This window comes from Notechis scutatus, chromosome Z, assembly GCF_049901735.1.
Source record: "Notechis scutatus isolate UNSWTSFEM ecotype Mainland chromosome Z, rNotScu1.2, whole genome shotgun sequence".
NCBI lineage: Eukaryota > Metazoa > Chordata > Lepidosauria > Squamata > Elapidae > Notechis > Notechis scutatus.
The window spans coordinates 61,685,099-61,699,484 of NC_142025.1; the positions used below are offsets into that span (position 1 = coordinate 61,685,099).

Consider the following 14,386-nt stretch of genomic DNA (forward strand, 5'->3'; position numbering starts at 1 on the left):
GACGGTAGGCATCGTTGGTGCGCTTTTATGCACGCCCCACAGACCTCTTAGGAAAGGGGTGAGGTCAATAGTAGAGAGTCTAAGGTTAATGTTTTTGGGGTTTGGGGAAGAAACCACAGAGTCAGGTAGAGTATTCCAGACATTGACCACTCTATTGCTGAAGTCGTATTTCCTGCAATCAAGTTTGGTGCAGTTTATCTTTAGTTTGTATCTATTTTGTGCTCTTGTGTTGTTTTGGTTGAAGATGAAGTATTCATTGACAGGTAGGACATTGCAATGTATGATTTTATATACCATACTTAGATCAGACTGAAGACGGCATAATTCAAGGTTTTCTAGGTCTAGAATTTCAAGTCTGGTGACATAAGGTATTCTACAACGAGTAGTGGAGTGGAGAATTCTTCTTGTGAAATATTTCTGGACTTTCTCAATTGTGCTAATATCAGATACGTAATGTGGGTTCCAGACTGATGAGCTGTACTGGAGAATTGGTCTAGCAAATGTTTTGTATGCTCTAGTTAGTAGTGTGATATTACCAGAGAAAAAGCTACGTAGGATTAGGTTAACAACTCTTAGTGCCTTTTTGGCTATGTAGTTACAGTGGGCTCTAGCACTTAGATCATTAGAGATGAGTATTCCAAGGTCCTTTACGAAGCTTGGATCATCAACAAGGTCTTGACTATTTAGCTTGTATTTTATTTTCTGATTTTATTTTTCTGATTTTATTTTCTGATTCTGTAAAGTCGATGTCTCCTTTCATATCCCCCATCTTGTTCTTCATCTCCTCATGGTTTCTGCATATATTTTCTTGGGTCTTTGTCATGGTTTCTTGTATCATAAGCAGCATCACCTGCATGTTCTGCATAGAAACTGCCTTCTCCACCCCCAATATGCTTTCTATCGATCTCTGGCTAGTCAGGGGTGATGTTTTAGGTGGTGTCGATGATGCTTTCTTTCCAATTTTTGTGATAGCTGATGTGCTTGTCATCTTCCAAAATCAAAGGGTATTTTTCCAAAATATTTTAAAATACTTAATTCCCTTCTTAATTTCCATGTTTCCCCTACAGTCTCTCTTCAACACCTTGTCCATCCCCCCATGTCACATAAGCAATATACAAGGTCTGTCCGATATATCTATACAGTTAACAATAACAATAATATATGGATGATTTGAAGCTGTTTGGTAAAACACAAAGTGAACTGAATTCACTAATTGAAAGCACGAAAGAATTTAGCCAGGATATTGGCATGCACTTTGGAATTGACAAATGTGCAACAATGGCAATCAAAGCAGGCAAGGTCATAGAAGATGATAGAATAGAACTTGAAAATGAAGAAATGATAAAGGCAATGAAACCAGAAAAAGGCTACAAGTACTTAGGGATTTTAGAAGCCTCTGATTTAATGCATAATAAAGTCAAGGAATCAACTTCAGTGTCAAGCCTGAAATTGTCATAAGTGTGGCCATTTTAGTTTGTCTTAATATATATTCTTTTTTCTATTTTCCCTGTGGTAGTCATGGGTGGGGGGAGTTGCAGGCTTGACACATTCCTAAGGTGGAAGGAGTGGAAATAAAGAGAGTGTTATGGCTAGGTGATCTTCTTTTCCATGGGAAATGAGCTGTCCAGGCTTTGGGCCCTGGAGGTGGAGATTTATGACATCAAGCTACATTGTATTACTTCTGTTGGAGAATGTGACTTTTGGGGGCTGTTTGGGGACTTTGCCAATTTGATGTTTTCCTAAATAAAAGAAATCTTTTTGAAGATGGACTTTGTTATTTTTCTTTTAACCTGGATTTCATTATTTGGAAACCTGATATTATGCCGGATCTCACAAAAACCATAATCCTGGAGAGGGGTTGTTATTCAGAGTCTTGAGCCCTGGCTGCTTATCTGGCATTTTGGGTAACAGTAAAGACTCAGGGAAAATGGCAGAAGGACGGAACCTGGGGGCACTGGAACGTGAGTGCAAACTCTGCGGGGGGCCTTGTGTTAAGTTGTCGGCTGAGCAGCAAGCCTCCCAAAGAGTTCCCCAGGAAACCAACAGAGCAATGGCGGTCGTGGAGGACATTGCCTGCCAGCTGGGGGCCCGCCTGAAATCTCTGACTGAGCGGTCTGGAAGCACAAGTATCCAGCAGATGGAAAGAGACCTGCTTGGCCAAGCAACCCTTCCTGACCCACGAATCGATCAGCCGTTAATGGCAGCCAGGGAGTCTCGAGCCATGATCTTAGAGTGGAGAGCTGCAACAGGACCCATAGGATCAAGGGGAGACCACAATGAACTGGCTGAATGGCAATACCAAATGGTGGTGTGCAGCCAAACTTTCGAGGATCTACCCTACCAGCTGGAACAGCTTGTGATTGGATGTGAGGGCAGGGGCTGGCAAAGGAGGCAAATTCCCCCCCCCCCGGAGAGATCATGAAACCAGAGCTTCCAGCCCGTCAACTTTCGGCTTAACCCAGCTGTTGGGAGAATATTCTCCTCTCAGAAGAGGGTGATCTACTGCTGCAGGAGACCTTCCATCAACATATCATTTGCCTCTGAAAGTGGAATGTGGAGGGTTGAGTAGGGGGGAGCCCACAAAGAATCCATTGAGGAATGAGCCCTCCCCCCACCTCATTTACCTCCAGCTGACCAAATCGCCCCGAGATGGGCATTTTATCCAGGCAGAGGATGGGTTTGGAAAGAAACTCAATGGAGGCCAGCTCAGGCTGCAGCCCCCCAAGTACATTTGAAGAATTTGCAAGATTTTAAAGTCCAAATTGAGTGGTGGAAACATCATAAAAGCAATAAATACCTGGGCTATATCTGTGATTCGATACTCTGCAGGAATAATTGACTGGACCCAGATGGAGCTGGACAATTTGGACAGAAAAACAAGGAAGCTTATGACTATGAATCATGCCTTGCACCCTAAAAGTGATGTTGATTGATTATATTTACCAAGAGCAGAGGGCGGTTGAGGGTCTCCTACAAGTAAAGCAGACTGTAGAAGAAGAAAGATAAGCTTGAATGATTACATCCAGAAAAGTGAAGAGCCAATGATTAAGGAAGGAGGCCTTTTGAAGACAACCAAGTCAAAAGCTGAATACAAAAAAAGAGTAATTGAGAAGCAAAATGGAAATGGGAAAAGCAAAGCTATGCATGGTCAATACCTGAAAAGTATTGAAAGCAAAGCTTACTTGGAACTGGCTAAAATCAGGAATACTGAAAAAAGAAACTGAAGGCTTTTCTCAGCTGTTCGGCTGACATTAGGGCTGTTAAGAGACCACTCACATTCAAAAGTTAGTGAATTGTTTATTTGCCTCTTGTGCCAAAAGAGCGGGTAACAATGAGCAAAATATATTAAAGTTAGCTCTGGCTTGCATTGCAATCCAGAGCTGTATTTATACATGTCATTCATGTCATAATTACTGAGGTGGCCTTGTTGCCCTTCCAGCGAGTTTCCTGGAGGCAGCAGATGTCCAGCTTCCGGTCCCGCATGGCCCTGACGATCTCGGTCGAGCGTCCAGTCAGCGAATCCACGTTCCAGGTGGCCACCTTGAGCGTCTGGCAGTCCTCTGTTCCCCGCTTGCGATTTTTCACACGGATCGGGTAGTCTCCGTGCGTGCGCGCCAGACCCGGACGCAGCCGCCATAGCTTTCTCACACGGTGCAAGTGCGCCGTGCTTTCTGCGTGGACCATTTCGTTGATTTTTGACGCAGGCCAATGGTCTCCTGCGCCCGTCGGTTCCCCCGAACGCGGTAGCATTGGGCGTGTGTTCTGTAGTGGACGTTTCCACCATGTTTGATGTGGCATTTGAATACTCCAGCCGGCCTGTCGCGTGGGCCTGTCGTCGGAGGGTCTGCTCTCAGTTACGGTCAGTTACGGTCAACTGAGGTGGCAGCCAGGATCAACGCAGCGTGGGGCAAATGGAAGTCCGTCACGGGCGTCCTCTGTGACAAGAAGATGCCGATGCGCCTGAAGGCGAAAATCTATAACTCTGTGGTGCGCCCCGTGGCCATATACGGCGCAGAGTGCTGGCCGACGACCAAAGAAGTCGAAAGCAGACTCCAGACAATGGAGATGCGAATGCTCCGATGGTCGGTAGGCCTCACCCTACTCGATCGCGTCAGGAACGAAGAAGTGCGTAGACGGTTCAACGTCGTGCCCATCCCCACGGTCATGAGGCAGTCCCGGCTACGATGGTTCGGCCATGTGAGTCGCGCCAAGGAAGAATCCATCATCAAATCTGCGATGAAGGTGACTGTCGGAGGAGCGAGACCGCGTGGTAGACCTAAGCAACGCTGGATGGACACGATCAAGGCCGACCTAGAGATCGCGAAGGCAGACCCGACATACGTGGCAGACAGAGAGGCGTGGAAGCAATACTCAAGGACATTAGCGGACCTCGCCAGAGCGCGAGACAAACGCTGAAGAAAAAGAAGAAGAAGATTCATGTCATAATTACCTAATAATTATAGCTATCTTCCGGCCACTGCTGCCTAATATCCAGAAATGTTTAAACTAAACACAATAACTATTCCCAATCCCTTATTGTTGATCCCATACACCCTCATCACAAATCCACCTCAACCCACCACCTAACTATATCACCCCACACACGCCCCCTGAATTCTTCTAGCCGTTCTGATCTTTAGCCGTGAATCTCCGATCTGGCGCAGCTCCCTCCCAGTGCGCTGACGTCATCTCTCCGCATGTTAGGAAGTCACCAGAACAATCATAGGATCCGGGTATTGGGAACAGTCAAGTCCGCTCCTCGAAGTAAGGGAGATGCAATTACAGCCACCTCGAACTTCAGTTGTCGTGACTTCATACCGTTCATCATTGGAGTTGTGACAGCTTTATTCTGGCTGCTCAAGAACAGGCCTTAGCCACAAATTGCATGAAGGCAAAGATTCAGCACGTCACCACCAACAGCAAATGCCACCTCTGTAATGGGAAAGATGAAACAATTCACCATTAAATCAATGGGTGCAACAAAATTTCACAAACTGACTGTCTAGAATGCCATAACCAAGTTGCTAAAATCATTCACTGGAAATTGTGCCAAAAGTTTGGATTTGAGTATAGTAACAACTACTGGGAACTTCAGGTTGAAAAGGTTCTGGAGAATGAAAAAGTCAAAATCTTGTGGGACTTAAGAATTCAGACTAAGAGGCACTTTGCCTACAACACACCTGACATAACAATAGTTGAAAAGAAAAGGGTTTGGTTCATAGACATTGCAATACCTGGTGATGCACAAATTGAAGACAGGCAGCAAGAAAAAAAATCACAAAGTACTGGAACTTACAAATTGAAATTGAGTGACTTTGGAAAAAGAAATCATGTGTTATCCCAATTGTAATTGGAGCCCTTGGAGCAATACCTAAAGGACTACCTTGCTATTTGGAAATTCTGAATTTATCAGACTTGAATACCCTGATTCTACAAAAAACCACCCTACTTGGAACAGTTGATATCCTCTGGCACTATCTTAACAGTTCCTAGATCCTTGGTTAGGACTCGAACTGTTGAGCTACCAACCAGCCCCAAAGACTGTGAATCTCACCAAAGTTTAACCACCACCATAATAATAATAAAAAATTGCTACTAAATATTTGATAATCAATAATGGTTACAATTTCAACCAGTCCTTAGATTATTCAAAATGCCTTTCATATAAATATTTTCACAATTCTCCTCTTTCGATGGTCTAGCTTATGATCCACAATGGGTTGATCCCTTTGTTTAAATTCTTTGAGTCTTAAGGTTATGCAGTTTGTAGTTCATAAAGTCTCCACATCTCCACAAATTTCCACATGATATCCCAAGTGATACTCAATTAACTATAAAAGTCTCAGATCTATCCAGGTGTTTTCTCTTCTCTAACATCTACTATATGTCCCAAATGTCCTTCCTTAATTTCTTATGTCTTATATATATATTGCATCAGTCACCTGATTCCAATAAAATCTTCTTGTCCCTAGTGCCCTTGCACTTTTCAACACTAATCAAAAGCTTTCCCCACATTCTAATTTCAGTCACTATCGGCACGAGTAGAAAAATAGGTTAAAATGTTTCTTAAGAGTTCTTATCAATTGCTTTGTCTGGATTTTCTCTTCTCAATTTTCTTTTTCTTTTTTTCTAAATCTCTTGTGTTCTTCTCTGGAACTGTCAGAGGCTCCAGCCGCTTAGTTGCCACTGTTCTCCTAGGGCATAAATCCTGCCCCAATCTCTCTGAGTCCCACTTTTCCACTTCTATGTTAAATCACAGTAAATCCTAAACAAAGCCTTAAAAATACAATGTCCTCACCCAGTATACTTGTGTTGCTTCTTAATTCTATCTTTCTGGTTTGTGCCTGGCTTTCACGGTTTCAGGTCTTCCATGTTGGCTGACTTCTCTCTTGCCGGTGTTGAGGAGTTCCCCTTTATCAGATGGGGGATCACACTTCCCCTTGCTGTCTTCAGGGCATCCCCTCTGTCCTGCAATCTTCTCCGGATTCGTGCTGCACATTTAGGATCACCAGGTGAGAAAAATCTAACAGGGCTAACAGCTCCCCTTTCCCCTGCTCTGTTTGTTGTGATGTCACCGGAAGGAAGTATAAAGAGCATTTATTGATGAAAGGAAGATGATTGTACATTGAGACATGGGATTAAAGAGTGGAAGGAGATTCTGTAAAATATTTTGTGGTTATTGAACATGTTACATTTAGGTGCTTATAGCAATAGCACTTAGCTATATATTATAGACAGTAAACATATTTTGATTACATTTCCTGATATAAAAGCCTGATTTTCATCTAGAGTCTTGTTAAAGCTAATTATTTTTAAATCATTGTTTGTTTGTTAAATAAACTCACACCATTATATTTCCTGATTAATGGAATTCATGCACTCTGAGTCTCCATTGGTATAAGTTACCAGCTACTGAATATTTTAAAAGGCAGAGAATGGCATATGGGCAGTTTATTCAGTCTAATGAATAAACAACATACAATATGCAGTTGGAAGGGAACATGAGAACAACTCTTTTAAATCCCCAGAGAGGATTTGACACTCATCTGCAGCTCTAAAACTATTCCCATATTTCAGCATAAAATGGTAAGTATTGTGAATAAACAAGATTTGTTATATTGAAGAAGATAATTAGCAAGTCTTATACAAATGGTGTGAACATTTTGAATAACAATCTTCATAGATCATACTTGTGATTAGCCTGCTTTTAAACTTTCAGATTTAGATATATTATTGTCTCTCTTTTTCCCATCCTTGCTTTTTCCTCGATAGCTTTTCAGTTCTATTTTATGAATAGAGGGTTAGTCAATTGGAACTAGTATGAGTAACTTGAAGTAATTTATTCTGATTCAAATCACTAATATTATACCATCCAAATTAGGATAAGGTATTAACTGCTTGTCTGAGTATAAATACTACTACTATGTAGTAGTTATCATGTAAAACAAAAAAATTGCTTTGGAGTATGGGGTGCGCCAACATAAAAAATGATGACAACTTCTTAAAACAGTTGCTCTTTTTCTAGGCTTGCACAATTGCCCTCCACAGCTGCTGTGTGATCTCAGAATAGGATGCATTTGATTTAAGAAGTTACTAATGAGTATCTTATAGCAGCAAGGCAATTCTAAAATCTCTACTAATGACCATTTCCTTATTTTCCTTCATACAGCAAAAGCTTATTACAATTGTTTTTAGATTAATTATTACAATGATGGCAAGTAAAGCATGGCATATTGTCAGATTTGCAAGTTTGGCAATAACTATCAATAAGTTGCAGTTGACTACTGTTGTGTTATATTATTGTGGTCCAATGTCCGCCTTCTTTTTAATTTACTAAACTTAATTTCTTTAATTGCCATTGGGTTTCAATATATAGGTAGTCTGCTTTTTTCTTATTCTACATTTAAAAAACAATCAAAATCCTCCAATAATAGTACTCTTAAAATAAAAAGATACGTTTTGGAACGCATTATAGTTATCTACCTGTTTGAGCTTAAAGTTGGCAGAAAACATAACTAGGTAATTTTAAGTGGTGAACTTTAATTTGGAAATAGTACAGTCAATGTGTCAAACATTAAACGTTGCTGTTCACTCACATTAACAAAAGGTTTGTTGTGCTGGTTGCAGACAACTTAGGGAAAGCAGACAAGGATTCGTACCTATTCGTACCTATTTCCTGTATTCTTACACAGGTTTATACTTATACCTATTATCTTGTAAGTAAATAAATAAATAAATAAAATAAAAATAAATAAAGGAGAACAGTTGTAGTACTCTACTTCTTCCTTTGCAATGGATCAGTGATTTGGAGAAATTAATGAACAAAGAAATGGGCCCATATCTTGGAACTGCTTAATGTGTGATAGGAAAGCCCACCAGAAACTTTATCTTCAGTATGTTTTTAATACTTTTCATGATTTATATATTAATTATTTAGCTAGGTTTTAAAGTCTGTTGATTTCATGCTACCATGTGCTACTTTGCAGGCAATATTTTATGGGAGAACTTTTTGTAATGCTAACAACCCTGTATATATATTATCAGATCAAGAATAATTTTATTAAAATCATGTGGATAGTAATTTATCTGCACTTACAAGTTAATTCAAAAATACTTCTAATCTGAGGCTTCCGGTTTGAGCTTCTTCAGCAACAGACCGAAACCTCGTCTCTGTGAGGCTTCGATCCGTGCTCGCTGCTGGAGCGCCCCGAGTTGGCTGGCTTCAGGGCTAAGCCACCCTGTAGAGGTGGTGAAGAGGGGGGAGACTGCCTGCAGGGTTAAGGAGAGCCGCATCTCTCCTCCCCAGCTGGCCATTACTCCCTTTCCTGAAGGCGGTTGCAGCGGTGGTCAGAAATGGCCACCACAAAGAAGAACTCGACCGGAAAAGAATGTGCAGGAGGAAGATAAGAGGAGAAAGTTTTGGTTGACCGGGTCAAACAGCAAAAGCAACAAATAAGGTACCCTGGAATTGAAACTATTAAAAAACAATAACATTGTTCCCTAAGAAGATTTTTAAGCTGCGAAGGAGAGAGAAAAGGGAAAAGATTTAGTTTTTTTTCTCCTTTTCCTATACTGACAGCTAAGAGACCTAAGTAAGAAATTGGAAAAAAATCCACTTTGACATCAATAGGCATTTAATGCTGAAAATAAAAAGTCAAAGGGATAATAAAGATTTCTGGATAATTAAAAGCTTTTGAAAACAGGAAAAGAGAGAGGAAGAATAAAAGGGCAGGATCTGGAAGGGAGGAGACTGCCTGGAATTAAAAAAGAACTTATAACAAAATCTCAACAAGACTTCCAAAAGATACATTCTAACTGAAATATCACAACAAAAACCCCAGGAAGAGAAAGTCGAAAAAGAAATAAGAAGATACAACTCAGGACTCTCTGGATTACTTGATGATTTCTGGATTCTTGGTTATTGTTTTGAATGACTAAAATCAATCGGGTGGTTGTTTAAAACTGTTTAAAATGGCTCCACTTTTAGAAGAACTGAAAATGGAACTTAAAAAGTACAAAGAAGATGCACAAGAAGGGAGAGGTTCTTTTGGCTTCGTATTTCAGTTTTTAGAAATGGAGATTTGGAATTATGAGAAACAACAAGAAAATGACTGCAGAACAAGAAGATTGTGACAAAGAAGAAGCCATCTTTAATGAATAGGTAATCTTAGATGGGGGGAAAAAAGGAAAGGGGGGGAAAAGGAAAGGGGGGAAAGAGAATGGAAAGTTTAAGATTGGGAAAAATAACTCCAAAAAACAATAGAGTGAAAAATAAGTATAAAATCAGAAAGCAACAGAAGAGGAAAATGCAGAAGAGAGAATTAGAAGTAGAGAGACAAGGGGGTAAAAAGGGGAGGGAGAAGATGAGAGGGAAGAAAGAAAGGAAAAGAAATCATAAAGGACAGAAACAATATACAGAGAAACAGGGCCTATTTAGAAATAATGGGTGAAAATTTAATGGAAAAAGGGATTCTGCAAAGGTACATAGGATAGTATGGTTATATTAGAAACAGAAATAATTTTAGAAAATATGAAACAATGTATGATTAAAATGTCTGATAAAATAGCTATCATAATTCAGTGGAATGCTTGTCAATAAATAAATGTAATAAAAGGTATATTTAATGATTTATAAAACATATGTGAAGAGAAATAAGGGAAAAATTAATTATGGAGATTATATGTGTTTTTAAGGAAGTATGATATTTAATTGAAAAGAAGTGTTAAAGATGTTAAGATTTTAATGATTATTAGTGATAGAAATGAACTGGAATGGAATGAGGGTTTATAATTACATATATTTACAACCCTTTTTAAAAAAAAAAGAATATAGTGTGTATTATAAGAATGTACCAAGCAGAATTCGATTGGAAGTTATGTATTATGTATTATACTGAAGGTCATAACCTTAAGGTATATATTGAAGTTTAAATAAGAGTTGAATGGATGTAATTAAAAGATATAAAGGTGTCATACTCCAATTAGTAACTACAGGAGAAAACTTGTTTAATGAGAAAAGATAATATGAAATTGAAACAGAACAGACAAAAGTATAAATATAATGATTTGAATTGAGATGAGATAATGAAATTAAAATCGAGAAAATCAAAAAAGGGGAAAACTATATAGAAAATGTAAAATAGTATAAGATATGGAATAGAATACAAAAAGGAGCATGAAATTGAGCTTTGTGTCTGTATAAAGAACTTCAACCCGGGACCATGCTATTTTCAAAAAAGATGTTTTACTTGTATTTTGTATGTGTGAAAACCCGAATAAAACTTTATTTAAAAAAATACTTCTAATCTATAATAAACATGAAGCAAATTGCTAAGTGTTATCTGTGGTTTGAATAATACAAGTGAGTCTTGCTTTAATAAAAATGAGTCTTGCTTTAATAAAACTAGTAGTTCCAAATAGGAAATAAAATGTTACTAATTAAATACAGGCCACTCTAGCAAAACATCTTTAGTATTTGATGCTAACATGCTTTTAATAATAATAATAATGTTATATTTTTTCCTGTCTGGTCATGACAAAACAGAGATTATTACTGAATGTACATGTAGCAATTTTAAGAGATAGATAGTAGACAGACAGACAGACAGACAGACAGACAGACAGACAGACAGATGAACTGAGCTTCTTAATTCTCCTCTGTAAGAATAGCTTTTCTCTTAATATGATCAAATAATATCAAAGTTCAATTTCAGTATGAAAGAATTATGGCATTTGATTTAATGCATCTGGAAAAATTAGTTGAGCCAGAACATTCAGGCAGTGCTCTCTGGTCCATTGTTTTCTTTGCTTTATTGTGTATGATTCTTGAATTACTATTTTGTTTTGCTTTTCATCTTTTGGGGAAGGGATTAAGGTGGAAAAAACCCTATATGTTTAAAATAATGGTAGTAAAAATATATATTTGTCTGTTTTGGTAAGTATAGATGAGAAATTAAGAAATATCAATTCAATCTGTACACATGAATGAGAACCAGATTCATTGAACTTGAACAGTTCTATCAATAAGAGAATAGTAGAATACCAAAGAGGTAACTATTTTATAATAAAAATAATTCATCAACTAGACTTATATAATTCATCAACTAGACATTACTAGAGCCTATAAAAATCATAACAATATGTACAAAACAAATGAAATCAAGTAAAATTAAACAATATAAAACATAAAAAAGAAGATTGTCACCAAGGCCAGTCCAAAAGTTTGGAATCTCTATTTCTCAGAATTAAAAAAAAAAGTTTTAAATTTAGCTCTCACATATTTATCTTTGAAAACTATGTTCCCCTCAAATTATCTTTTCATCCTTCTTAACCTCATTAGTTTCCCCCAAACAAGTAATTCTACAGAGAATATCCTTTGGCATGGTAACAATGAACAATGTCTTAAAATTTTAATACTTATTTTCTCTTAGATGTGTGTCATGCCACACCATATGATCTTTATATACTGTTGTTGCCATCTAGTGGCTGGAGAGATAAATATGCACCAAGTATATTGTTTGAAGCTGATCCCACCCATTTACCCATCAGCCCGTACTCTCAAACAAGTACATGCTGGGAAGCCAGACTCCATTTCCTTTGGCATTTGGAGGAGGCAGAAGCAAATAGTCATCCAAGGACAAATGCACATCCCACACAGAGCATCACTGGTGAGATTTAAATTGCTTGTATTTATTAATTGTTATGTTCAGCAGTAACTTAATACTGTCTGTCTTGTATTTGGTTCTCATTGTATGTGTCCCTATTTTCCCCATTTCCCCATATCCTGTTCTTTCAATAAAGCATTCAGATCTACACACAGAGTCTGTTTTATAGGAGGATAGGTGGGTTTAGCTGCATGTCGAACTGCACACAGACTAACATGTAGTGAGACAGAACAGTGAAACAGCGTCTACCCAGAAAGTGGGATGTGTTTGGATAAAAACTATACAGAGACCGGCTACTCTGCCAATGCAGCTACCTGCATATAGCCATACAACAGCCTCTAGACAATCAAGCACCTCCAGAAGACACCATGTCACAGAGCCAGACATCTTCATACAAGACAAGGTCTCAAGTTTCAAATTCTTCCAAACAGTCATCAGCCAGTAATGCATTTGCCATTGCCAGTGCAAAGGCTGAAGCAGCAAAAGCACAAGCAGCCTTCACTGAACAAAAAATAGAAATGAAAGAAAAGAGAGCATGGTTAGAAGCTGAAAGAATGCAGCAAGAGGCATGCGGGAAATGCAGAAAGCCCTGTTAGAAGCAAGCCTAGAGTGGATAGCCATAGAGAAAGAAGCTGCAGCTGCCACAGTGGAAGTCAAAGCCTTAGAGAGAGTTGTACATTCTGACGATTAATGCAGTAAATGCAGAAAAATGCTTGAGCCAGAAGCTGAACCCCAAGATCCTTTACAATGCACTTCAGAGCACATCTATCAGCATTCCAGACCAACCAGCAACACTCACCTTGATTGGGAAGACAACCTTCAAGAAACAAGCCAAAGATGCTGCTCAGCATCACTACAGGCTAACAACAAGCCCCAAGTCTACAAACAAGAATGCTTCAAGCAAAGCTCCACCTGTGGTAACAGACCCATCACACCCAAGGTACTTGACCCTGCAAGTTATCCTACAGGGTTAGCCTTCATTTCAGAGCAGCATAGAAAGGACCAGCTGAAACCAGAGATTCCTAAAAGGTATGACTACACAACACCTTTTCACCACAGCAATGCACAATTGGCTAATCAAGCCACCACAGACCTTGCCAAGTTCCTTGCATGATGTGAATTAATCTCACAAGGACTTGAAAAGTTTGATGATCATACTGAAAGCTATAGAGCTTGGCAATGTTCCTTCCAAAATGCCACCAAAAGCTTACATTTGTCATGCAGTGAGGAGATAAACTTAATAATCAAATGGCTTGGAATTGAATCTACTGAACATGCAAAATGAATCAGGATAATAAACATAAACTAGCCTGAAACAGGCCTTGAAAAAAATCTGGGACAGACTTGATGAGTATATAGCTCAGCAGAAGCAGTGGAAAATGCACTGCTTGAAAGACTTGTTAGCTTTCCTAAAATATCTAACAAAGCCTATCAGAAACTTAGGGAACTTAGTGACTTACTAATGGAACTTCAAGTAGCTAAGTCAGAAGGGGATTTTCAAGGACTTGACAGCTAGAGGTGTCAACCCCATTATACAAAAATTATCCTATAACTTACGAGAGCAACTTACATATGGCTATAACTTACATATGGCTCCAAATACAAGAGAGAGTACAATGTTCCATTTCCCCCTTCTCTTTTTGTGGACTTTGTGTGCCAACAAGCTAAAACAAGAAATGATCCTAGCTTTGACTTTGTGTTGTCACATGCTGCTCCTTCAGAACATAATCCTCACAAGCCTCCAGTAGCAGTCCACACAACTAATGTGATTCCTCCAGATTCCCTTCACAGGTCTTCCACTTCCTCTCACAAAGAAACAGAAATCAGAGATCCTGGTAAGTAGTGTCCTCTACATCAGAAGCTGCATCCTCTCCTAAAATGCAGAGCCTTCAGAGAGAAGACCATAGAAGATTGCAAAGCTTTCCTGAAAGCAAACAACATCTGCTACAAGTGCTGCCCATCGGTCCCCCACTTTGCTAATGACTATGAGGTCTGTGTAAAATGCATGGAATGTGGCAGCACAGGCACAACACAGCTTCAGACCCAGGGCCAGCACCAGGGACTTTACAACACACTTACAGTGCCAGTGAGCATGGCAGGGGATAAGAACATACTGCTACAATCACAGCAGAAATCAACACAAAATGCACAGAAGTCTATAAAGAGATTGCAGATGGCAAGACCTGCTCTAAAATCTGTTTAGTCAGAGTCTACCCAGCAGG

At 39.1% G+C, this 14,386-nt stretch overlaps 1 protein-coding gene across 2 annotated transcripts in view; it reads left to right on the forward strand.

The window, feature by feature from the left end:
- The window catches only part of STAC (SH3 and cysteine rich domain), a 204,331-nt gene that overhangs the window by 30,210 nt on the left and 159,735 nt on the right, over positions 1–14,386 (forward strand). Inside the window, exon 1 of one of the 2 annotated variants that reach the window (XM_087948050.1) lies at positions 12,066–12,167. The exons of the other annotated variant lie outside the window; for it this stretch is intronic. Within the exon in view, the coding sequence (XP_087804176.1) occupies positions 12,141–12,167 (27 nt within the window). The 5' untranslated portion in view covers positions 12,066–12,140. Of the gene's footprint in view, positions 1–12,065; positions 12,168–14,386 lie in introns of those variants that run through there. 2 annotated transcript variants of the gene reach the window in all.